Source organism: Mycena indigotica, assembly GCF_014461135.1.
Source record: "Mycena indigotica strain 171206Taipei chromosome Unknown Mind.scaff0006, whole genome shotgun sequence".
NCBI lineage: Eukaryota > Fungi > Basidiomycota > Agaricomycetes > Agaricales > Mycenaceae > Mycena > Mycena indigotica.
This window is the reverse complement of record NW_023503005.1, coordinates 126,050-151,333: the sequence shown is the minus strand read 5'-3', so window position 1 is coordinate 151,333 and position 25,284 is coordinate 126,050. Positions and strand designations below refer to the sequence as shown.

Here is a 25,284-nt window from a genome sequence, read left to right as displayed (position 1 = left end):
ATGCCGATTAGGCGCCAGAGTTCTCGGGTGAAGTCTGCGATGAACTGCGAGCCGCGGTCGGAGACGTACTTCTCCGGAGTCCCATGGTGCCGCCAGACGTTCCGGTAGTAGAGGCGGGCTGCCCCTACTGCATCGACCGTCGTATGACACTCCGAGAAGTGGGCGCACTTTCCGAGGGTGTCAACGACGACCATGATCGCGTGTCGTACCCGTGGGCTTCGGGAAGCTCTACGATGAAGTCGACGGAGATGGTATGCCAGCGTTCCGGAGGCGTCTCCGTAGGGTGCAGCTCTCCGTGGGGCAGTCTCCGGAGTGCCTTGGTGCGACAGCACAAGTCACAGGTCGCAACATACCGGCCGATATGGCGAGACATCTGAGGCCACCAGTAGTTCTGGGAGACCAACTCCAGGGTCTTGAAACGACCTGCATGTCCGGCGACTCGGGTGTCATGGCAGAGCTCGATGATGCGTCTCCGGAGGTCCCTGTCCCTTGGTACAATGATCTTCCCTCGGAAATGGAGAAGACCGCCGGAGACGGCCCACTCGTCAGACCGTGAGGAGGGGGGGCCTCGAGCTTGACCTTGAACCTTAAGAAGTTGCCGGGCCGCTAGTGCGACGGGCTCCTCCAGGTCAGGCTCACCGGAGAGGGCATCATGGATGTCGCAGAGGAGTTCAGAGCCGGGACCGGAAACGGAAATGCCCTTGAGTGCGCGGACGTGGAAGAGTTCAGGCCGCAGAAGGACGACATCAGAGTTGTCGGAATCGACTCCGTGGTCGGGTCTCCGGGAGAGGGCGTCAGGTCGACCCATGTCGCGGCCGGGCTTGTGGTGCAGCGTGAAATCGAACTGGGAGAGGTACAGGGACCACCGGGCCTGTCTCCGGTTGAGGTGCTGCGTCTTCCTGAAGTACTCCAAATTCTTATGGTCAGTCCAAATCTCGACAGGGTGCGCGGCGCCCTCGAGGAAGTGTCTATACTCCTCGAGTGCGCGGATGATCACAAGCATCTCCTTGTCGTGGATTTCGTAGTTGCGCTGGACATCATTTAAGCTTTTGGAATAGAATGCTACAGGGTGCCACTTCCCGTCCGGGGCAGATTGTGAAAGAACCGCCCCCGTCGCATAATCAGAGCTGTCCGCCTCGAGTCGGAAAGGCCGTGCGTCGTCCGGAATCGCCAGGACCGGTTCCGAGGTGACCGCGTCCTTGATCGCTTGGAACGCGGAGGCCTCCGCGTCGCCCCAAGTCCACTGCTGGTCCATCTTGGTGAGCACGAACAGAGGGCGCGCAAGGGTCGAGAAGTCCCGAATGAACCTGCGGTAGAAGTTAGCGAACCCAAGGAACTGCTGAATGTCCTTCTTGTTTTCCGGAGTCGGCCAAGCGGAGACGCCTGCGACCTTGACGGGATCCATTTCGACATGGTTGTGGGAGATGATGACTCCAAGGTACTCGATTGACGATTTTTCAAAGTCGCACTTCTCCGCTCGGAGGTACAACTTGTGCTCTCAGAGTCGCCGCAAGACCTCCTGAACGATCTGCCGGTGTTTCCGGAGGTCGGAGTGGGCAATCAGGATGTCGTCAAGGTAGATCATGACGTCTCTGGAGAGGATGAGGTCCTGGAAAATGTCATTCATCATCGTTTGGAACGTCGCGGGAGAGTTTGTCAGGCCGAAATACATCACCAAGGGCTCGAATAGGCCTCGGTTAGTCCGGAAAGCCGCTTTCCACTCGTCACCTTCCTTGATCCGGACGTTGTTGAAGCCCCAACGGACGTCGAGTTTGGTGAAGTAACAAGCGCCTTTGAGCCGGTTGATGAGGTCGTTGATCAGCGGAAGGGGGTACCGGTTTTTGACAGTCATCGCATTGAGAGCACGGTAGTCCTGGACGAAGCGGAGTCCGCCGTCCTTCTTCTTGACGAAGAAGACTGGAGACGCCATCGGAGACTTGGAGGGGCGAATCCGGCCCGTCGAAAGCCCTTCCTCGATGAACGCGTCGAGCTCGCGTTGCTCGAGGGGCGAGATGGGGTACACCTTGCAGTTGGTGGGCTTAGCGTCGGGACAAGTTCAATGGCGTGGTCCCAGGCTCTCCGTTCCGGTAGCGTATCGAAGGACTCCTTGTTGAAGACGTCCTGGAACTCCTTAGCCCAGTCCGGGATCTCGGAGGGGCAGAGTTCCTGGCAAAGGCTTCGGCCAGGCGCTGCGAGACGGTGCTACCTGCGCGTATCTCCTCCGAGGGACGAAACGAGGTGTAGAAGATGCGGTCACCATCTTCGAGCTGGTCATCTTCGTCATCCGAGTCCGAGTCCGGTGTCAGATCAGGCAGGTCGGAATCGAGACCGGAGTCGGAATCGTCTCCGTCCTCAGGGCCGGAGAGGTCCATAGTGCAAACCGAGGGGAACGGGCCGGAGCGGAGACGTTTCTGGAGCGACTGGAGTCGCCGCAACTCGGTCCGTTCGACACGCTCCTCCTCGCGGCAGGTCGAGCAATTGCGGGGACACCGTGTCATTCTTGGTTTCCCAATTGATCTCTGGGTTGTGTTTCCGCAACCAGGAGTACCCCAGGATGAGGTCTTGCTTGCCAAGATGAGTGACGGCCAGTTGGACTCGTTCGGCATGGCCTCTGTAGCGCAGGACCAAGTCCGCGATCTGTTTGATGGAGCCAGCGTCATTAGGGGTGCCGTCGACATTGAAGACCGGAATCGGCTGATCAAGAGTGCGGACCGGAATGCCATTCCGAGCGACATAGTTCGTGTCAATGAAGTCAGAGGTGGCACCACAGTCGACAAGCCCAGAGAGTGAGAGCTTCAGCGCGCTGGTGGTGGACTCTAGCTCCAACGGGAGGTGGAGGGAGTTCGCCCCAGGGGCAGCGGCAACAGTATACTGCTTGGGCAGTTTCTTTTCCCAGGCAGTGAGGCAGCGAAGGACGATGACCGGAGTCGCGGGCGGAGTCGGAGACGGAGTCGAGGCGGGGGCAGGAGAGGGTGTGTCTTTTGTTTCGGGCTCATTGTAGGGCAAGGAACTGCATTCATCATACAAAGAGGCAAAATGATTTATAGACGCGAACGAGGGCACACCAGTCACTCGTCGCGGGGGACAAAATCCTCTCCGGCCATCGACTCCGCTGCCGTTTCCGGCAGGGCAGCTGTGTCCGTGTAGCGGGCGATCAACTCCGCTAACATCTCGTCACTGAGTTGTTGGATCACCTCATCGAGGATGTCCATCGAGCGGACATCGGCGGGGAGGGGGCAATCCCGGGATGGCTTGGGTCGCCGCACCTGAAGCAGGCGCGACGAGGGGCACCCCAAGCCCTGGTGCGATCCAACTCCATAGGGACAGGAGCTGGAGGCGCCGGAGCGGGGGCGTGGGCCGCGGGTGGCACGACTGGAGCCACCGGGCGGAAGGGGGCCGGAGCCGGGATGCGGTTGACCGGAAACGGAGTCCGAATCAAACCGCCAGGCGTCTTGGGGGCGGCTGACTTGATCAGTTGGCCCGGACCAGGGCCTCGTATTGACGGAAGGCCCGGGTGTAAGCCTGGCTTACAAACTCATCTGTAGATCACATGTTCTTTAGTCACTCACCTCTGTACCCTGTCATAGTCCTCAAATACAGCAAGGTTCTGTTGTATTGTCTGGTTTGCTTCAGTGTTTCCTGGTTGGGCCACCAGGTTTCCACTTTTTTTACAACACACTAGCTCTATTCCTCATTTTTTCCCCCTTCCTTCATGGCATCAGCACCCACAACTCCGCGCTTCACTCGCCGCACAAGCGCCGGGCGCGCTGCTTCCCGAGCTCCCAACTCCGCGTCGCTGACGGGTCCGCTCGGCCGAGCCCGCGGTCGCCGACATCACCGAAGAACCCACCGAGCCGTTCGACGTGGGAACGCCGTTAGTGACATGGCGCCACGCTTTTTTGTCCACTCCCACCACCTCACCAAACTCGCCAACTCTCTCGCTGGAGGCTCCAGCGTCCCCATCGGCCTCGCCACACACGCCCCCACTGTCAACCACGTCCCGCGAGCGACGAGGACCGGTCGCGTCGGCTGCGCGCCGCCCTGGGTCACGGCCTGGCTCTTCCCGGGTTAGGGGTTCAGCTTCGCTTCCGCCCGTCGATTGGGATAAGCTCCCTGGCATCTGGTCCTCGTGGGCTCTGTGCCTGGCTGGCCTGGTGTCCTGTTTGCTGTCTTGGTTGTGTCCGCCGTTCGTTGCACTTTATGGTACTTCATCCTTTTTTTACTGCATGGTCTGGTGTTTTAAATTGGGGGAGGGTGTAAGCCTGGCTTACATACTCATCTGTAGATCACATGTTCTTTAGTCACTCACCTCTGTACCCTGTCATAGTCCTCAAATACAGCAAGGTTCTGTTGTATTGTCTGGTTTGCTTCAGTGTTTCCTGGTTGGGCCACCAGGTTTCCACCGGGTACGCCAGCTAAGGTAGTCCCGGAGGTCCGGGAGGTCGTTCGAGGACGTGATTCCGTTGTTGATGATCAAGGGATCAAGTCCATGGCGGAACTTGGTCACCTTGACCAACGCTGATGAGTGCGGAGTGGGGACAGCAAATGAGCTCTCTAACTAACCAAACCAACAAAAACAACCAAAACTCCACTTTTCGTAGAGAGAAAGATGTATAATGTCGAGTAGGAAAAGTCACAAAACCCAAAAAAATCGCAACTCCTTGTGCGAGTACAGGCCCCTGTGAACAGAGCCTTGGCACAGATGTGTAAGGTTGTAGGGTAGATACGAGTTTCTTGCGAAAAACGTTGATTTGTCGTGCCCCAAAGCGTACTATTGACGAAACTCAGCAATAGAGAAGCGCCAATACGATGCCCGGAGAGTTTATACTCGTTGGATCAGGACTAACTGCCTTAAACCCTCTGAGTTGTCTCGAGTCAGGAACTAACTGCCTTAAACTCTCGACCAGCAACCGAAACCCAATAAACAGCAACCGGAACTCTTGTATTCAGCAACCGAAACCCTCAACCAATAATCCTTCCGACGCGATGATACTATTTCGAAAGAGCTAGCAAGATACTGTAGTATTTTACTCGATTCGAATGACATTTTACGTGTGACATCGCATACGAAAATTTAAATTCGTATAACTGCCTAATTAGGCAACTCTTGGCGCCGGAGGCGCCCGGAAATGTCAATAATTACCATTTTAGGACGTGATTTTGCTGAAATTCGTGTGACATGCGAAAAAAATTCGTATAATAGCGGCAGTGTGACGCGTGACATTCGAAATGAGTAAAATACTACAGTAGATTGACGAGCTAGATCCCCAGATGCACCTAGTAGAGCGGGGCAATCCGTGGACCTGCCAAATACAAAACAGAGATATAAATACTAAACAGAAATTGATAGAATCAGGGAAAATCTCGAGTAAGAAAAGTAGTCCATGTGCATAATTGTATAGGTATTGTTTCGCCATACGGCCCAGAGTCGAAAATCCAGGTCCAGATGACTGGTATCGCGTGTATTGGAGTCAATGACCTGTGTAAATCTTCCGTGTTCGCGACCATCTAGTTTGTCTTGTGAAGAATCCCTCGATCTTGAGTAGGATAAGTGGATAGCTCTGCTTCCCAGCTTTCGATTGATACCCATAACTCGTATCTTGTGCATATGGCCTCAGCGGTGGTTGTCCCAACTCTCCTGGCGCATTTCCAATGTTCAGACGATCAGTTCCTCGACAGTGTTTTAGAGTCGCCGTTGATCACAGGTCCAGGCCCCAATCAATTGAGTAGGTTTTCGCCGTTTAACCGTCCCTTGGCACTCTCGATCCTCCAGCATGATCCGAAACCACGTTCCAATAATGTCAGTCGTTGATACCAACAGAGATAGGGGTGTCCCTTATCTAGGAGAAGTCGATCTCGAGTCTCCACTGAGCGCCAAACCGAATATGCCTTTTAGAATACACTCCCTTTGGGTATTTTGCATAGAATTGGATAGATTCTAGCGAGGAACGGGCTCTGCGAACTTTTCCTAGTCAAGATTTTGGAATCACTGAGAGTGATTTGATAGATTTTGACTGGAGTTTGACTGGTTCTTGTGCAGGTAATTCCCTAGTTGACCATTCGGGACTCATGTCAACTCTGAGACGTGCGCTGAGCAACAAAATCGACAAAAATAGTCGTTTCCTGGTCTGTCCCAGACTGCGGCTTATCAACGCGTCTTCGAATCTGGCGAGGTCCATCAGGTCCTCGAAGTCGTCAGTGTACTGGTAGACATCCTTTGTGCCCATGTGATAGGCGGAAGTCTCCAGCTTGGAGAGAGCGTGATCTTGCTTGTTCTCCTCGACGAACCGGAGTCGAAACTCGGAACGAACGAGCCCCCAGGACGGAAACGGAAACGGGGCTTTGCTTCCGTGGCGCTCCGCCCATTGCTGAGCGGGTCCTTCTGCCATGAACGACATGGCATAGCGGAGGGCCTTTTCCTCGCTCGCCTCTCCGTTGACCACGAGGGCCTCAGGGGCAAGGCGGGCGTAGGTGCGGACCGCGTGAGGAACGGCGGCCGCGTTTCCGGTCGCCGTTGAAGGTGAACGGGGGGTTTGGTCGCAAGACCAATTTTGAGGCGAGGTTGATGTCGCCAAAAAGGGCTTCGAGTCGCCCTGGACCGGAGTCGGAGTCGGAATCGACGTCTCCGGCGAAGGTGTTTGGGGTCCGCCAGCATTATTAGCGGCGGCAGCGGCAGCGGAAGCCTGGTTGGTGAGTAAAGCAAGGGCCTCAGTTAGGCTATCAATTTTCGCCTCGAGTGAGTCCAGCCGGGCGTCTGCGGTAGGAGTGACTCCGGACGGCATGACGGGTGCGGGGACCACAGGAGTAGAGGAGGAGGGGACAAGTGGCAGGGGCGGTGACGAGGGCGGAACGGACTCGTACTCCGAGCCTGAGTCAGCGCCGAACCTGGCAATCTTGTCCGGTTGATCCCGTAGAGAGTTTCTTCTGCTGTAAGGGCAACCCCGGAGGCCTGAGATCAAGGTCCTAGCAGGGGAGGATCCAAAGCGTGAACATTGGTAAGCGAATACAAATGAAGCTGACCTAGCAGGGGAGGATCCAAAGAGAAGAAACTCTGAGGGTCCACCTGCTAGGTAGCTGACTATATACTCCTTGTCCGTAGCTGCCGCTGTCGGGCACAGAAGGCTTGGGCGGCGTCGCAGGCGAGGTCCCAGGGCGACCGTCGGGAGGGCATTGACAGATCGGTGATTGTGCGGGCGAGATGGAGGGCCGGACCGGAGTCGGAACCGGAATCGGACCGGAATCGGGTGCGTATCCGGGCCGAAAGGGAGGTTCCCCTGACAGAATAAACCCTTTGCCAAGATGTCAGTAGTTCCATCAGACTAAAATCCCCATTGGGGCTATAATAAACTGTCAAGCTTTGGGTCAGGCCATGCAAGACTTCTCCTAAGATTGCATGCCTGGAACCGAACAGACGGATCATCGGGCCTACAGGTGAAGCGAGCTGAGTAGAATCGAACCAAAAGGGCCTGTTAACACGGTCCCTTATTGAAGTCAGGGTCGGGGTCGAATTGGGTTGTTTCGGGCCCGATGAGTTGGCAGTACCTCCTTGCACAGAGAGAAGTGGTACAATAGACGATCTAAGCAATAAAGTACAGTGTACACTGTTGGGCCTTATATATGTGGGCCCACTGAGGGTGATCAGACACCCTTGGCCTCTCCTGCTCCCCCTCACTCCCATTCCTGGCTGCAGAGGGGACGATCGTACATCCCTTGTGGGCCAGGTGCTACTCCTAACCTCCTAGTACTCCTCCCCAGTCCTCTAGTGTTGAGTTGGGCTCGGCAATGGCTTGACACATCATTCTTGGTCACGTGCTTCCCACGTATGTGTTCCTCCTACTGAGGCGCCTATTCCCTGTCATTACGTGCTGCATGTTGCAGGCCCACAGTAGCGGAGCAAACAGGCCGGGTTTTATCTGTGACATAAACCTCAAAAGTGAATAAACTGTTTTCTTGCCTCCATCACAAAAACTTACCATTTTGGGACAACTACAATCACATACTATATTATAATCTCGGTCCCAGATTGTTCTCGGTGGGGACATGCCGGATATGATGCGGGGATGTGCCATCACCCATCATACCAGAGAAATCAGCCCTTGAAGATCTGGTGCAATTTAGCCAGGTGGGTTGCACATGCTTACCAGTTGCTTATCAAACTGACCAAAATTCCTTGTTTTCTTGCTGTTGGGGCTTTACTGACCCCATTAAGGGCAGATTTACTTAGTCAACCTATACTTACACCTATTTCCCCAAGAAAAAATGGTATCTTTAACATCTTTGACTGATTTTTCATAACTATGTTATTTGACATCATTAGCCCATGTAAGGTTCATGACATATGAATTGGCTGCTAAAAATTTGCAGGGCTGCTTGAAGGACCCTTGCCTTGAGTATACACTATAAATTATTGGCACCCTGAGGCTTATGGGCCACTACTGAGCTATTCCAAGGTGGCTACTAGTAAATGTACATCATCAGATATCAGCACACGCAACATCTCTGATCAATTTGCACCAGATGTTTGTGAGCAACCTTTTCCATCACCCCTCATCTGTCTCCCTCCTACCATCATCATCACAATGATCTCCTTGCATCCAGCTCAAATGTAGCAGATGAGGTGCCCGGCAAAGCTCGGGGATGATATATACAGACTATAGTCTGTGGTTGTGATGTGAAAGACTGGTCCTGGCATATATTGCGTCATCATTAGACATGTGTTGTGCACACTATTCGAAGATGTGGTTACAGTGGACCTTGTGTTGTGGTTGGTGCACACACCAATGCCCTGTCCCCTTCCTGTGCATGTCCTCTGCCACATGCAAAGGGTTCGACTACTGCTACTCAGCAAAATGTTGGGTCAGCGAGGCACTTTTTAAGTAGTAGATTGCAAGTCAACAAACCAGATGCTCTCACTGCTGTTATGAACTGTTGCTGTCAAATTTAGTCTAAGGAACTGAAGTGTAATACTCGGTGTCCCTCTATGACCATCTCACCAACGCGAGTAGAGTACCAGTATGCATGCCCTTGTTTGTCTCAGTCTATCTCCGCGATGAGTGTGATGACCTCATTGCTTATGCTATATTCCTTGGCATCATAATTCCTTGCAACGACATCACCTTGGGCCTACTATCTCAATACTTCAACGGCAGAGAGTTGTTGCAGTCACCACAACACTTTCAACCGTTGATATTATGTGATGCGAGATTGTAACTTCTGTCAACATAATTCTCGCCTGTTAGTCCCTATGTGTGTATTGTCCGCAGGCCCTTAAATCACAGCTGGGTGGGTAGTTCAACATGAGGAGTAAATGGTCTTACCTATGTCTGAATTCTTTGAAGACTGAAACAATGACCTGTACACAAATTGCACCATGTTGGACCGACACATTATTAGACTCTCATGCTTCCTACACATGCAATCTTATCATGAACTTCATAGTAGTTCAAATAAAAGCATTGTAGAGGAGCATTGCTGTACTTTCTACTGCTCTATTAAATGGTAGTAAGAAACATACAGACATGAGAGAGGCTAATATCTAAAAACCCGGTTGCATTCATGTATCTAAATTGAAGCTGCGAGACAGTCTGCTCTTATCGGTGGATCCTTTGGATGTCAACGATTTATGTGGGAAAATGGAGAACCATCTTCCGACTCCTCACTGCGTTACATTGAGGTTGGCGTTGCTCATCCCGTCGTGGGAGGTACCCAATACATCACGACCAGAGGGAGAAACAGATAAGTGTCAACTGATCACAACAGTGGAGATTATTTACATACGTAGCATACTACAAGACGCCTGTAAGTATGTAGACGGACCCCGCTACGCTTTCCGATTTGGGACCACTGCGGTAATTCTATCCTATCCTATCCTATCCTCCCATCAAAAACTACCCTGGCAACGTCAAGTGTCTGTTCCGGCAAGCTTCGCTCGCCCGCTGCTCATGAACATCTGGAATCGAGACTAACTATATCATTTTATTCAGTCCATCGGTTATGTGTCATACTGGCCTTGGCCTGACAAAAATCTTTTGTCAGTCATACTGTCCCACCAAAATTTGGGCCTGAAATCTGTCCAAAAAGGATTTTTTGTGATTTGTGGCATGAAATTCCCTCATGGGAAAGAAAAGATTAGGTTTATTGTGTATGTCATGCACCTTGGGGTGAAAAACTGAATAAAATAGTATAGTAATCTATCTATAATATACTTAAATCTTGATATATAATAGAATTGGCTGACAGAAAATTCATCCATTAGAATCAGCTTAATGTTACTTCAAAAGCAAGCCTCCATACTAAGTAGGGTTTCAAGCTCTTTGCAGCAAGGTGCTACATATCAGTATGTGATCAAGATGACTGAGCTGGAGGCAAACTCAAAGGATAAGACCCTCAAAGCTACTGCTCCTCTTCCCTGTTGCAAACTGATCTCTCATACTACTATATTCCTTAACTCTTATCATACTAGTACCTCACGTTCTGGAGATACCTGTGTCAACTTTATTATTTAGTTGCACCGGGCTTTGTAACCAGCTTCTTATAATAAGTATTATATCTGACCATGCTACTCGAGGCTGTGTCAGCTGGCTGCTGATGCTGCATCACGATTTGTGATGACGAGTCACGACAACTCTCACTTTTCTGCAACCTTTCTCAGTCTGTGCAACCAATTGCAAAGCAAGACTGCCTCCATTCCGTACTCGTAAAGAGCTCGGGCTCATCCATCACGGGATTTCAGGGCCACACGCGCGCAGATCCATTCGGTACCGTCGGGCAACACGTCATAGCTAAAGTGACATTTTGCTTACTCTTTCCGTTGCACAACCCTGAAGGTTCGCTGATGTTTCAAACGAAGTTATCGAGAAGATTCTCAACAACGGCTCCTCCACTTACGGCGCCGATGAACTCATTACGCTAGTAATCGTCCGACACTGGGAACGGGTGTTATTTCTGACCACCCAATTGCCGCCTGTCCACGGACAATACGATGACTGGCGGGAAAGTCCGTGCGTTCCTTTCGTAAGCTTGCCATATATGTCGAAAGAAGGCGGCTTTTTTTGCTACCGTGGCTATCAGGTGCAGTTTCCACTGATTGATTCCGCCGTTCCGGCCCTGTCTATTCTCTTCTCGCGCAAGCGCGAGATGCCTGTGGGCTCAGGGCTGTGGGCGCCTCGCTCTCGTAACGCTTCAAACTCTCTCTTAAACCACCATCTACACGCAACATGATTCCAGAACTCCCAATGCTTTCTTTCACTCTCGAGAATGGCGTCACCTTCACCTACACCGACAGCGGGCCCGTCACCAATGGCGACGACTACCCCACTCTGGTTATCATCCATGGGCATACCTTCCACGCCGGTCAGTCTCTTATCGCGGCGACAATTTCGCCTGCCATTGTTTCTATTCATTTTTCGTTCTCAGGGACTTTCCAACGATTGCACCCACTCGCATCTGCCAACGGCCTTCGCGTTGTTTGTATCAACCGACGCGAGTACGGGGGGTCCAGCCTCTATCGTGAAGACGAGCTTGCGGTGTTCACGACCGGCAGTGAGCAAGAGAGGGTCGAACTTGTTGCTGCACAAGGCCGAGACTTGGCTTTGTGTGTCGACGGCATCGTCCAGACTCTTTCCCTTCCCAAGGCGGGCGGGGTTGCGCTTTGTGGCTGGTCACTAGGAGTATCATTTCTCTGCAGCTTGCTGGCGAGTATCGACGCTCTTCCCGAGCCGACAAGGGAGAGGCTTTCCGAATGGGTCCATACCGCCATCATCTTTCGTGTGTTGTTTTCCTCCTCCCTTTCTTCCTCAATCCTGACTGCGCTGGTACAGAAGCTCCTACTCTCTCCTTAGGAATGCCGATTCCGGATGGCCTCTTAATGCCCCACACCGATCCAGCCATTGCTGTGGCCGACAAGGCCGCCGCATTCGCCAACTGGGTCAGCGCGTTTTTCGAGCATGGCGACCTTTCGAAGCGCGCCATCTCTGAACTTGTCTACCCTGCACCCGCCAACCCCAAGAAGACCCCGACCTTGGCGCGCATCCAGCCAGGAGAGCTCATGACCATGGTCGACTTCGCACCCGGAAAACGCTACGACGATATCTTTGGCGCACCGCAGTACCGTCAGCTCCTTCACAATCAAACACAACGGGCTTTATGGAGCACTACGGTGCGAGAGGCATGGGAAAGGATGTACGAGAAGCGGGGACTGTGGGTCATCAGCGGGACGGCAGAGCCCTGGAATGTCGTCCAGGCACCGTGGCTGTTGGAAGAAGAATCGAGCAAACACCCCGACCTCGCACTGAACTTTGAGCTTCTCCCAGGCGTCAACCACTTCGTGAGTCGCTCCATAGACCATGGTCTCGATTCTGAACTCTCGCTTAGTTGGTCTGGGAAGACCCCCAGCATGCGCTGGATGTTTTCAAGAAGTGCATCGAGACCACACCCGACTCGTCTGCCCCGAGCGTCAGCGGCAGCGGCAGCGCTCGCTCGGACCGATTGTGGGCATTCTGTGCCCCGATGTATTCGGGAATCCAACAGATGTGGGCTGCGGCCCGAAAATTTGTTTTGCGGAGCGCATAGTGTAGGACAGCAACTAATATCTCGTAGAACAGAGTAATCCATGCAGTCAGTTTCCTGGTTCACGTTGCTTTCACATCATTCCTGGATGCTCTGACCCTGAGTACAACCGCTTTAGTCCATAGCTTTCTTTCGGAGTAGGTACCATGAGTCCGTGACTGATAAGTCCGAGCTTTCGTTCGGATGGATTGAAGGTTAGTCGATGAAGTTGCTGTATTTGGTGCGACATGAGTGCGACAGCTTCGATTCGCAGAAAGAATCAGCTCATCATGGACAGTCATGAATTGGGTATGGGATAAATCGCCGCCCACGCCGCCTGGCTGCCGCCCCAGTGCCGCCGCCCCTCAGGTACAGCCGCCCAAGCGTGACAGGCTGCCGCCCGCGTGTCGTCGACTGCCGCCTCAAGTATTTCATCGACTGCCGCCTCAGGTATTGAGTGCTCCACCACACTGCCGCCCAAAGCAAGGTACGCCGCCCATCCATACTACTTAAGGTAACAGCTTTATTGACTACTTTTTCGACTTGAGTTTTGCCCACGATGACGCTTCCCCTTGACTTTGCGTTGCTTCAACACCCTCCTCACCAATTCCTCTGGTGCTTCAAGGTCCTCTGACACGGGCGATGGGGTGCGAACACGCTTCAAGCTGCTTGCATGCAACTCTGAGTCTGGTCGCTCGGCGGCAACTTCAGGGCTCTGCTCGATGTTTTGCTCGGCGGAAGCAGGAACTTCGCGGGTGATATTGACGGTTAGTGGGATTGGAGGAGCAGGATAGCTATCGGATCGAAGTCGACGGGTGTAGATCCTTGGCTGATATCCGTTGGGACCCACGAAGTGTGTACGCAGAATAAGCCCATAGACAGTATTCAGTTTGTTGTCGACCAGCCAGGAGTACCAGAAGAAAGTCAGTTGTGTTGTCATCCAAGCACGCTGTGTCCAGAGAAGCACAATAATGAGAGCGACGTTGAGCGTCACTTGGATCGTCGTTGACATGTCTCAGAGCTGATGCTTACTCATACTGCCGCCCGCCGCCCACTGCCGCCCGCCGACTACCGCCCTGCCGCCGCCGACTACCGCCTGACTACCGCCTGACTACCGCCCCACTGCCGCCGACTACCGCCTCACTACCGCCAACTACTAAAGTGTGGCGGCCTGCTCCCACACCACCTTGAGCTCATTGTCACCCGCTGCTCATATTGTGCTCCAAGTCATGACTGCCTCAGTGCTGTGTGTCTCTCACCTCACGATGCAGACATGATTCAGGACTTGAAGTTGTCCACGACGACCTACTTGACCGCTGGCATTGGGCAGGTGCCGCCCAGAAGTTTGGGATTGCCACCCCCAGTGCCGCCCACAGTGTGTGACTGCCGCCCAAGTTTTGTGACGCCACCACTCTGCCGCCCCAAAGTTTCAAGAGACCAACAGGTATGTTCCAGCCAAATTTTTCGAGCCTCAGCTGCCGCCCGCGTGACGCCCAGATGCCGCCCATCAATTTTAGTCCGTTTGCTGATCTACTGACAACAATACACGAGACTTGGTACGCGGTACACTGGGTGGGGGATTTCACTTGGGTATGACTCCTTCCCAGATATGTTGGTTTTAACAAGATAACCACAATATAACTCGTAGCAAGCGCGGCGGTCAGACCTGGTATGCCGCCAGACCGCCGCCCCACTGCCGCCCAACCACTGGGCGGCGATTTATCTCTGCCGCATGAATTGGTCTTGAATCACTGACTTGTTAAAATCGCAGCAAAACAGTTGTTACATACAAGTCTTTAAGACGTAAATTCAGTTCCTCCTTATGGTTCAGATTGCAAGTTCTGTGCTCAGCGAGTGCCAAAACGCACATCGCGCACCCAACTTTGGGTCGACCGGCTCCATAGCGACCTGCGAGGGATGGAACAGTATTCGCGGGCCTCCCTCGAGACCGTTTTCCTGTGGATAGCCTTCAGCCGACATTGCAGCAACTGTCCCGCGAATTACTTGCCGTCCACAAAACAGAGGCAGACGGCGAAAGCGGGGAGCCTGACACGGCAAACGAGTTCCAGAACTCGCGTATCGCTACGACTACCGCTTCGTTGGCGTTATCGTTGCCCGCGTCGTCTTCGAAGAAGGCGTTGAGCTCGTCGCCGTGGGAAGAGCCGAGGGTGGGGTTGTCCCAGCTACGCACGCATGTCAGTCATTAGCGATAGAAGCAGGTTCTGTCGCTTACTGGAACTGCCAGGAGGGCACACCAGACACGTTCAAGGCCCCGCCGACAGAGAGGGCACTGCATATGTAGCGCATCTCGCCATACATCTGCTGTCCTTGGAGGCTGAACGAGCCATTGTAGTCGGTCAAGGGATAGAATTGTGCGACCGCTGTGTCAAAAGACGAGCGGGACAAGTCGAGGTATTGCCCGGCAAGGAAGTTGTAGACCGTCGTTTGTGTCGCATTGGGCATCGAAGTGTTTGCGAGGGGATTGTCCAGTTCAGCGGACCAATGATCACCCTCGTTAGTGTTGGAGCTAGAGATACATAGTCAGAGGCGAGTTTGCAAGGGCTTGCCAACCCCGCACCCAAAGATTCCGGGGACGCGGACGAAGTGGCCGTTTTGAAATGCTTCGACAGGTCTTTCGCGCAGGAAAGAACCGTCGAAGATTGGGCCGATGGGAAATAAAGCCGACGTCAAGTTGGCCAAAAGTTTGCTTCCCGCAGTCGCGATCGTTTTTGTCGATGCTGCACGAAGACAGGCCATGATGGCTGGTCCGTTACCGCTCCCCGAACAGCCTCTGAGTAGTATGTATTGAGCCAAAGACAAGCAACAGCAGTTTTTTGAGACTTACGCAAAGCCCGCATATTGCATAAAAAGGTTCTCGATGTGCGGATCATTATAGCGGAAGAGCGACAGCATCGGTGGGCTGTCGGCAATAGCTTGACGAAAAAGTCCCTTGGAACGAGACGGTAACGACACGCGCCTGCGTTGGAAACGACGCCTGAACTGACTTCGCAATGAGCAACATAGCCAACAGCAAAAGGCCAACCCTAACCCTAGCCCGCGCGACCTCCTCGTCGATGACACAACGGGCAACGACTCTGGTCGACGACCGGCCTCTCGGGTCCGTTCCCCGACGGCACGTGTTGCTTACCAGCTCACTCCCGCCCCACTTCACTAACCGGGCAACCCGCTCGCTCGCTGCCCTGGGACACATGATCGCATCTCGCCTCAAGACGCCGCGAACGGTGTTGGGCCTACCAACCTAACGGCAAGCCCCAAATCTGTCTACAGCGCTAACTACCCCCGCCAGATTCCAGCCGCTTGCCGACCAGCTCCAACACCTCCCGCGCCTGTTTACGGCGCTAACAACCCCGCCCCAGACTCCAACCGCTTGCTGGCCCGCTCCGACACCTCCCGAGCCTCGTTTCCTGGCCCCTCCGCCTTCAAAGACCGCCAAAATCGCAGCTAGACAGAACGAAGCTGTCAGCGCCGATCTCGAGAACGAGCAAAACACGCACTAGTGGCCGCCAACGCTGCTCAAACCACCCCCGCCGCCTTCAACTCGTGCCAAAAGGACACTACAAACAGCAAGTTTGTCAGCGCTGATCTCAAGAACGAGCAGCACGCACTCGCTAGCGGTAACGGGACACAGGGCTAGGCGAATGTGGAGGGAAGGGGAGAGGTGGGTCGTCGAACGAGCGCGGGAGTGTCCGCCGGCGACTGACATGGATTCAGGGTCAAGCGCGGCAAGACAACGCAAATACACACCTTTGTGACGACAACAAGATCGAGTAAGTCGTCGTTCCGCGGTATCGACACTGCTAACTCTGTTGTCTGGTTAGTATCCCCAATACCAGACACGAATCGCCACGAACCTTGCGCAAGACTGCAACAACTACTTCTGGATTCGCCAGCGCGAGCTCCGCAAGACCAAACCCGAACACACCAATCTTCGAGGTTAGTAGCGCTGTTTCCGTTTGGTCGACATTGAAGCCTGCAGGAGAGGGCATAGACGAGGATTCAAGTCCGCTGGGAAGGAGCTCTGTCGGCAAGTCAATGCACGTCAAAGGACAAGCACGAGTCAGGACTTACCTTGAAAGTTTGTGAGCGACATCGATTTTAAGCGTGGAAAAGATGGGCTATGCCAAGTAAGCAGGCGTGTCATTGAATGAACAGATTGGACTTACCTTCTCCTCCAGAACGGTTGAACAACAACAACGGCACTATAACACGGTGAGCATTCGACATAGCAGCAAGGATGTGAAGCTTACGATGACCGCAGAGGTCTCCCGGCCGGTCGGGTCCGTGACCCGACGGCACGTGTCATTCTCCCGCTTCACCCTCTCCCGCTCGCCCACCATGTCCTTCCTCAAGACCAAGCCGGTGCTGTCTACAACTACCCCCAAGCCGCCTCCCCCGCTCGTGCCGCCTTTGCCTGCCGCCAAACAACCCTACAAATCACCAGCTTGTCAGCGCCGAGCTCAGTCTATCTAAAAAGGGTGCTGCAATGCCGACTACTCCCGCCAGCGCTGCTCGAACCACGTTTCCCGCTCCCGCTCCCGCCTTCTGCAACAGCCGCCGAACGCGCGCGGGAAGGTGCGACTGACATGAATTTGGTGTCAAACACGGCAAGACGACACGAATACACACCGACACGAATGTCTGCTGCGACAGCCCGCTCGCGCAAGTGCTAACACCACACTCGACCGCCAATCGCCCTAAAACGCGTCAGCAAGGACGAACTGGGCAACAATAGCGCCAGCGCCAACCGAAGTGATGTCAGATTGCGCCGGGCGTGGTCATTCTAGCAAGAGGTAAGCGCGAGCGTACGCAGCCGGGACAACGGACTGACCAAATTCAGAGAGGTCACGGCGGGGAAGCGGGATGTGGACTCGGAGGAAGTCGTGAAGCTAGCAAAGGTCAGTGAGGAGGATTGGGAAGTAAAGAAAGATACTCACATGATTACAGGGCATGCTTGTCGTGAGCTGGAATGGGAGTTAGCGGCAGAGAACGCGAGGCGAGGAGAAGCGTAAGACCAACCCAAATCCCGTTGCAAGCGGTAAGACTGACCAAGGATTTAGTGTTGTCAAAGATGGCAAGACAACGGGAAACATACCTTGCTGCCCGGGCTGTTTGCGGCAACAGCACCGTCTCCCCGCTCGCACCGAAGGCCCTCCATCAAGTAGGTCGACTTTGGTGCCGAGTCCGACACTGACTCTGCAGTTTAGTTAGCATCCTTAACACCAGAGCCGACCGGCACAAACCTCTCGCGCAAGATTACTTAACACCACACTCGACCGCGAATCGCCCCAAAACTAGTCAACAACAGCGAGAACGCCAACCGATGCAAGGTCAGCTCTGTTTCAACTTGTCGCAACCGTTGGGCCCAGTCATTCTAGCGAATGGTAAGCGCGAGCGACCTGCGGAGACGCCGGACGCGGAGGAAGTCGTGAACTAAGAAATGTCAGTGAGGAGGACTGGGGAGCAAAGATGTACTCACATGATTACAGGTCGTGCTTGTCATGAGCTGGAATGGGAGTTAGCAGCAGAGAACACGAGGCGAGGAGAAGCGTAAGTGCGAGAACTGTTATATCTACGTGTATAACAACCTCCAAGTAATGATATACGATGGGTATGTGAAGAGCGAGGGGATGAAAGATGAAGTAAACAGCGACAGTGATCAGAATGAAGCCAACAACGTACTAAGGGAGAAGAAGAAGAGAGGCAGCGAACCATACCATTCAACTCTAGCCACCCACATTGGCCCGCAGACGCAAGATGCACGTGAGGTTGACTTTCAACCCAATCGGGAAGTGGTAAAGGGAGAGGATGGGGGGAAAGGAAGAGAGACGTGCGCGATGATGGGAAGACCGTGGCCTTATATACTCGCAACCGGGCCGTGGAGCTCGCTTAGCGAACACCGCCCGCGTTGTTATCGCGGCTGCGAAATGCTGACTGACATTCTCTGGAATGGAGAGATGTCAGTTTCTATGGCATAAGCGAGCCATTTTAAGCGACGGCGAGTGTGTGCGAGTACATCTGAGGGCAACTTTGGCCCTAATGCATTGTGTGTATAGGTTGAACCATGAAATTCCAAGAGGATGAAGTGCATCGAAAATTGCCCAAGTTGAACTCCATGAGACGGAACTAACCGCGCCCAGACTAAGCGACAGGCCCCATCTGTCAAGTGGTAATGCCGCGGAGGGTTACAGCGCAACAGCGGTTGCATTAAACGGAAATCAGTGTGGGCACCAGAATTGATCTGCAAAGATTGTACCATTCTGACCATGCTGGGCGTCTCGGGCAACGGAGTTAGGGTAAGGGCATCTATTCGTATCATTCTATCAAATTAATCTGGCCTCGTGGCCATTTCCCACCCACTTACTGCACGAAATGGGGCTTTCTGTTTTTCCTGGAATTCCAGAGCATCGCGTACCGCGATAGACCTCGGGGGCTCCTCGGAAGATGCGGTAGGCTCCGGCCTAAAACTTCTTCCAATTAAGTTGATGCGCAGGTGTGGATGGGCGCGAGTCCGAGACGGACCGGTACAATTGCCGGATTTGGATTCCAGCGTGAGTGGTGATGGCTCCAAAAAGTCGAGCGCGCAGCGACAACTCAAGGCGAGAAAAATCGCGGGTTTAGCACGCGAGAAACGCGTGATTTCGCGTGTATTTATGGTTGAGTTCTGAAAAAAAAGGGCAGTGTCAAGTAGGGAGGAAAATAAAAGCCTTGGAACCAATAAAGGACCAAAAGCGCCAGCAGCAAAGCCAACCTGAGCAAGAGACTACAGAGGAGAGACCCAGGCAGGGTTACATCAGGTCGGCCTCGGGCGGCCTCGGCTAATGTCGGCTGCTTCTGTAATAATACCGGCATCCCTGATGCTCACGACATTGGACCCTGAGCACACTGCCCGCGCTTCCATTTCCTTCCCCGACGCTCATAGGCGAGATGCCGCGCGGTCTAGGCCGCGGCCCCCGGTAAGTATTCTCATTATACTAAACTAGTACTACTATTCTCCGCTTGTATTTGCGCCCTTCAGCGCTATCGACATTCCCAACGCGTCGCATGCGGCGCCCACTGACGCGCTCCCCGCCATCATGGTCGGCGGGCATTATGGCATCCTGAGAAATTCTCAGGCCATCATCACCTAAGGCGGTTCGCCGCCCCCGACAATCGGCCCCGGCTTGACGTGATGCACGCGACTGACTGCCGTGAAAACATCAAATCATCAACAAGGTCACGCACCTTCCTTCTTGTCTTCACTCCTCCACCATCCCTCGTCGCGTCCGTCGTCTATCTCGGTATGTTGCTCTGCATATGCCTGCTCCTTTTACTCACTCCTCTCCTCAGTCTTTCCCCCCTTCCAAACCACTCGATGCTGACTTCAAATTGGACGTCATTTGGGGCTGTCGACAATGAAGCCTCTCCTCTCCGGTGTGTACTGTCATGTTGCGCAGCTCATTGCGTTGACTCTGGCTTAGACTTTGAACGCGCGGCTTTTGGTCTGCCCCTCCTCAACGCGACTGCATTAGTCGAAGGCAAGCTTCTGCTGTTGTGTTGCCTTGGACTTGCGCTTACCCTTTCTTTAGTTTCCCAACGGTGGCCCCCGACTTCCCGCGCCATCAACTTTCTACTCCCTTCCGTGTGGCGACATGCTCTCGCCAGCCATTGGCTTGGCGGCAACGCTGTTGTTATCCGTTTGGCCACCAAACTTCTTGTGTTCACCCCCCCGCCGTCTCCTCCCATCCTGATGTTGCAAGAGCGGCCAAACCTGTGCCCCGACGCGGAACCACTGCTGGTATGCCGTTTCTTTTGGTCATATCTGACAGCGCATTGATTTTCAAACTCAGATTCGTGGATTTCATCGGACTGAGAGGGGGAACCTCTGCTCGGACGCGGCATTGTTACTTGTAAGTCATTTTTGTTCGTTGGTATATGATACGATGCTAACCGCATACATAGCTTCGCTGCTCTCTTTGTGGACCGTAACCTTGCACATTGGAGCAACCTCTCCTTGTGTGTCACTGTCCTTGCTCGTGGACGAGCCCCACCAACAACAACGCCGGCTTGCGAACTCTTCCCAGAGGGTGTACCTCTGCTCGGAGGTCCTGTCCGGCTCAGCCTTGGTATCTTCATTGTCCCGGCGCGGGCAGTAGTGAGTCGTCACCTTTCTTCATGGTCGATGCTGATGACGGATTTAGATTCGTTGCCGCTTCCATTCTCGCAAGTCAGAGGGTGAACCTCTGCTCGCGCACTACTGGTATGTCGTCCCTCAATGGCATGCGACAAAGTATTAACCTACTCCTTCAGCTGTTGTTGTCTTCTGACCTCGGAACCCTGATAAGAGGGTGAACCTCTGCTCGGACCGGGATTTTTCTGGTAAGTTCTTTGTGCCATTGTGATGTGATGCAGTACTGATGTTTGGCTTAGCTGTTGTCGAGCGTGATGGTGCGCGGACAATTCTGCACGGAGGGGGAACCTCTGCTCGCGCGCACGACCGATTGATTTTGATGTGTCAGCGACGCTTACGTAAGCAGATTTGGCGGACATTCTGAGGCACAAAATGCTTATGTTTTTCAGATCGTTTGCGGCCGGAGGCCAAGACAGCCGCCAGGACTGTCAACCACTTTCGTCCGGCATAGTGCTCTGCCACTATTCACAACTCGGGACTGATCCACGCCGCTTTTCTTGTTGTAAGTTGTTTCTGTCGTCGGAATGTGATGCAGTACTGAAGTTTGGCTTAGCTGTTGTCGAGCGTGACACTGCACGGAGGGGGAACCTCTGCTCGCGCTTGTAAGTCATTGCTTCTCCTTGTCTATTCTATTGTGCTGACGCCAAGCTTAGATTTGTTGTTGCCTGTGATGCTTGCCTGCAGGGGCAACCTTTGCCGGTGCGGGGGAACCTATGCTGGTATGTTCTCATTTTGCTTTGCTGCGGCACATGTTATTGATCTTATATCCCAAGGCTCCATTTCGCTGCCTCAGCGCGGGATTTCGAGGCGATACTTGGCTGATTTCGACATGCAAACGATGATTACGTAAGCCGATTTTGGCCGACATTTTGACGCAAAAAAGCTCATTTTTCCCCAGATTTTTGCCGCCGGAGGCACAAAATAGCTGCCCGGACTCTCAACCGCACTCGTCTGCCACAGTGCCCTGCCACTGTGGCCTGGCCGGCCTCAGGATCATCCATCATCAGCCGGCCGGACGCGGCGCCGCCACCGGCATACGGCCATCTGATGCCATCATCACATTTTGATGGTATTTTGGTGAGCATTCTGGCGCTGCTTTTGCGTGATTCAAAGCTCATTTTTTCACAGGTCCGGGCCGCCGGAGGCGTGAGTAACGGGTGGCCTAGCAACGCTGTATGGCCCATCGGCTCGATGGGCTTGTCTTCATATCATCTTATCATTAGGGTCAGTTTTGAAGCCAATCCTCATCTAGTCATAGCTGACTTTGTTATATAGGGAATGCGCTGCCATTTTCCTGCGGGTCAACGGGTACATGGGGCCGACTTCTTATCAGGCGGCGCCTTCCCCTCGTCTTCCTGCTCGCCCTTGATGTTTGTGCTCGGGGTTCGGGCGGCGCTTCCCCCGCGTCCTCTTACTTCTATTTTGAAGGTATTTTGGTGAGCATTCTGTTTTTACACGATTCAAAGCTCATTTTTTCGCAGGTCTGGGCCGCCGGAGGCCTGCATCGCGCCCTGGATATCACAGTTCTGTCCTATTCGGGTATCGAGGGTCCGAGTTTGGCCGCCGACTCGGCCTTCAAGTCTTGGTCATATCATCTCAGCCTTTGGTTGCCGTTGTCGGTAAGTTTTGAAGCCAATACTCATGGAATCGCAGCTGACTTTGTCATGTAGGCCTTGAGTTGCGCTCGGGACGTGCGGTTGTTCCGGTTTTCTTTCCTCCTTGTCCTTGGTCACCGACTTCTTCTCGGGCGGCACCTTCCCCGCGTTATCGTCTTTCTCCCATCCCTGCTCCGAGTCACCGGCCACAGTCCCTGCCCCGGGCCGGACCGACTTGTGGTCATGCGGTGCCTCCCCTGTGACATGCTTGTGAGTACTCTCTGTCAATCCCTGCGCAATCATCACTGACTTTGCCTCGGAAGCCTTGTGACCGGCTTTCCTCCTTCTCCCGGGCGGTGCCTTCCCCGCATCCCTTGCCCTTTGCGCTCCGGAAGCGCTGCCGGTCCAGCTTCCCTCCCGCCGACTTCTTCTCGGGCGGCGCCTCCCCCGCGTCCTCCTTCTTTGCGCCGACTTGCCGTTGCCATCGCGCGATTTCATGGTGCATTTTTGACCCCATTTTTCGGTCTACAAGGCTTATTTTTTCGAAGGTCCGGGCCGCCGGAGGCCAATGAACGGGTGGACTTGAAAGTTGCGTTGGGAGCGCGCTGCCGCTTCACATCGCGGGTGTGTATTTGCTTCCCTTATGCGGTTTAACAAGCTCATTTTTTTCTAGGTCCGAGCCAACGAACGCTGGACTTGCACAGTTTGCGACTGTGTGTTGTCTACACAATGTGGATGCGGAGATGGACTTGGGCTGGTTTTGATGGCATCGAACGCGTCGCGACGCGTCTTAAGTAGCGCGCCTGGATGTACCTCTTAAAATAGAATTCCATTGTTTTTGCACTACCAAACCCTGCCCGGAAAGCCCGAGAGTGACCCACTGCCTTGTCTGCCCAAACCATGCCCGAGACCGCCGTTAGACACGTCCAAATAGCCCTCAGAATCCATTTTTTCTCCCCGCAATCCTTAAGCACATGACTTTCTAGAGGTCCGTGCGCTGAAAAAAAAGGTATATTAGAGTACGCTCTCGCTCGCGCGACTTGGCGAGCGAGCGCGACTTGGCGTTGGAGCGAGCCGTGCGGGGAGGGGTAACATGTTATATAAGCAGATTTAATCAATCAATCTGCGCGCATTGCGCTTTGTTACATACAAGTCTTTAAGACGTAAATTGAGTGATTCAGATTGCAAGTTCTGTGCTCAGCGAGTGCCAAAACGCACAGCGCGCAGCCAACTTTGGGTCGACCGGCTCCATAGCGACCTGCGAGGGATGGAACAGTATTCGCGGGCCTCCATCGACACCGTTTTCCTGTGGGTAGCCTTCAGCCGACATTGCAGCAACTGTCCCACGAATTACTTGCCGTCCACAAAACAGAGGCAGACGGCGAAAGCGGGGAGCCTGACACGGCGAACGAGTTCCAGAACTCGCGCATCGCGACGACTACCGCTTCGTTGGCGTTATCGTTGCCCGCGTCGTCTTCGAAGAAGGCGTTGAGCTCGTCGCCGTGGGAAGAGCCGAGGGTGGGGTTGTCCCAGCTACGCACGCATGTCAGTCATTAGCGATAGAAGCAGGCTCTGTCGCTGACTGGAACTGCCAGGAGGGCACACCAGACACGTTCAAGGCCCCGCCAACAGAGAGGGCACTGCATATGTAGCGCATCTCGCCATACATCTGCTGTCCTTGGAGGCTGAACGAGCCATTGTAGTCGGTCAAGGGATAGAATTGTGCGACCGCTGTGTCAAAAGACGAGCGGGACAAGTCGAGGTATTGCCCGGCAAGGAAGTTGTAGACCGTCGTTTGTGTCGCATTGGGCATCGAAGTGTTTGCGAGGGGATTGTCCAGTTCGGCGGACCAATGATCACCCTCGTTGGTGTTGGAGCTAAGAAGACAGTCAGAGTCGTATTTACAAGGGCTTGCCAACCCCGCACCCAAAGATTCCGGGGACGCGGACGAAGTGGCCGTTTTGAAATGCTTCGACAGGTCGTTCGCGCAGGAAAGAACCGTCGAAGATTGGGCCGATGGGAAATAAAGCCGACGTCAAGTTGGCCAAAAGTTTGCTTCCCGCAGTCGCGATCGTTTTTGTCGATGCTGCACGAAGACAGGCCATGATGGCTGGTCCGTTACCGCTCCCCGAACAGCCTCTGAGTAGTATGTATTGAGCCAAAGACAAGCAACAGCAGTTTTTTGAGACTTACGCAAAGCCCGCATATTGCATAAAAAGGTTCTCGATGTGCGGATCATTATAGCGGAAGAGCGACAGCATCGGTGGGCTGTCGGCAATAGCTTGACGAAAAAGTCCCTTGGAACGAGACGGTAACGACACGCGCCTGCGTTGGAAACGACGCCTGAACTGACTTCGCAATGAGCAACATAGCCAACAGCAAAAGGCCAACCCTAACCCTAGCCCGCGCGACCTCCTCGTCGATGACACAACGGGCAACGACTCTGGTCGACGACCGGCCTCTCGGGTCCGTTCCCCGACGGCACGTGTTGCTTACCAGCTCACTCCCGCCCCACTTCACTAACCGGGCAACCCGCTCGCTCGCTGCCCTGGGACACATGATCGCATCTCGCCTCAAGACGCCGCGAACGGTGTTGGGCCTACCAACCTAACGGCAAGCCCCAAATCTGTCTACAGCGCTAACTACCCCCGCCAGATTCCAGCCGCTTGCCGACCAGCTCCAACACCTCCCGCGCCTGTTTACGGCGCTAACAACCCCCGCCCCAGACTCCAACCGCTTGCTGGCCCGCTCCGACACCTCCCGAGCCTCGTTTCCTGGCCCCTCCGCCTTCAAAGACCGCCAAAATCGCAGCTAGACAGAACGAAGCTGTCAGCGCCGATCTCGAGAACGAGCAAAACACGCACTAGTGGCCGCCAACGCTGCTCAAACCACCCCCGCCGCCTTCAACTCGTGCCAAAAGGACACTACAAACAGCAAGTTTGTCAGCGCTGATCT

At 53.9% G+C, this 25,284-nt stretch overlaps 5 protein-coding genes across 5 annotated transcripts; 3 read left to right on the top strand and 2 right to left on the bottom strand.

The window, feature by feature from the left end:
- Positions 1 to 11,216: 11,216 nt before the first annotated feature.
- Positions 11,217 to 12,570, top strand: MIND_00657600 (AB hydrolase-1 domain-containing protein; the record flags this gene model as incomplete). The annotated part of the gene is made up of 4 exons (XM_037363303.1): positions 11,217 to 11,352; positions 11,416 to 11,766; positions 11,820 to 12,325; positions 12,373 to 12,570. The coding sequence occupies 4 exons, from the start codon at positions 11,217 to 11,219 to the stop codon at positions 12,568 to 12,570; spliced, it is 1,191 nt and encodes a 396-aa protein (XP_037218947.1).
- Positions 12,571 to 14,373: 1,803 nt separating this feature from the next.
- On the bottom strand, positions 14,374 to 15,459 carry MIND_00657500 (Carboxylic ester hydrolase; the record flags this gene model as incomplete). The annotated part of the gene is made up of 5 exons (XM_037363302.1): positions 14,374 to 14,502; positions 14,555 to 14,729; positions 14,780 to 15,073; positions 15,125 to 15,337; positions 15,392 to 15,459. The coding sequence occupies 5 exons, from the start codon at positions 15,457 to 15,459 to the stop codon at positions 14,374 to 14,376; spliced, it is 879 nt and encodes a 292-aa protein (XP_037218946.1).
- A 1,225-nt stretch (positions 15,460 to 16,684) lies between these two features.
- On the top strand, positions 16,685 to 17,544 carry MIND_00657400 (uncharacterized protein; the record flags this gene model as incomplete). Its single annotated transcript, XM_037363301.1, has 6 exons — positions 16,685 to 16,691; positions 16,743 to 16,776; positions 16,826 to 17,139; positions 17,327 to 17,357; positions 17,405 to 17,462; positions 17,512 to 17,544. The coding sequence occupies 6 exons, from the start codon at positions 16,685 to 16,687 to the stop codon at positions 17,542 to 17,544; spliced, it is 477 nt and encodes a 158-aa protein (XP_037218945.1).
- Positions 17,545 to 19,958: 2,414 nt separating this feature from the next.
- Positions 19,959 to 21,556, top strand: MIND_00657300 (uncharacterized protein; the record flags this gene model as incomplete). Its single annotated transcript, XM_037363300.1, has 6 exons — positions 19,959 to 19,977; positions 20,025 to 20,341; positions 20,394 to 20,446; positions 20,506 to 20,698; positions 20,745 to 20,803; positions 21,124 to 21,556. Coding segments are annotated over 6 exons (642 nt in total). The 3' UTR covers positions 21,125 to 21,556.
- A 2,092-nt stretch (positions 21,557 to 23,648) lies between these two features.
- Positions 23,649 to 24,590, bottom strand: MIND_00657200 (Carboxylic ester hydrolase; the record flags this gene model as incomplete). Its single annotated transcript, XM_037363299.1, has 4 exons — positions 23,649 to 23,862; positions 23,913 to 24,206; positions 24,256 to 24,468; positions 24,523 to 24,590. 4 exons carry the CDS (start codon positions 24,588 to 24,590, stop codon positions 23,649 to 23,651), a joined length of 789 nt encoding a protein of 262 aa, XP_037218943.1.
- Positions 24,591 to 25,284: the final 694 nt, after the last annotated feature.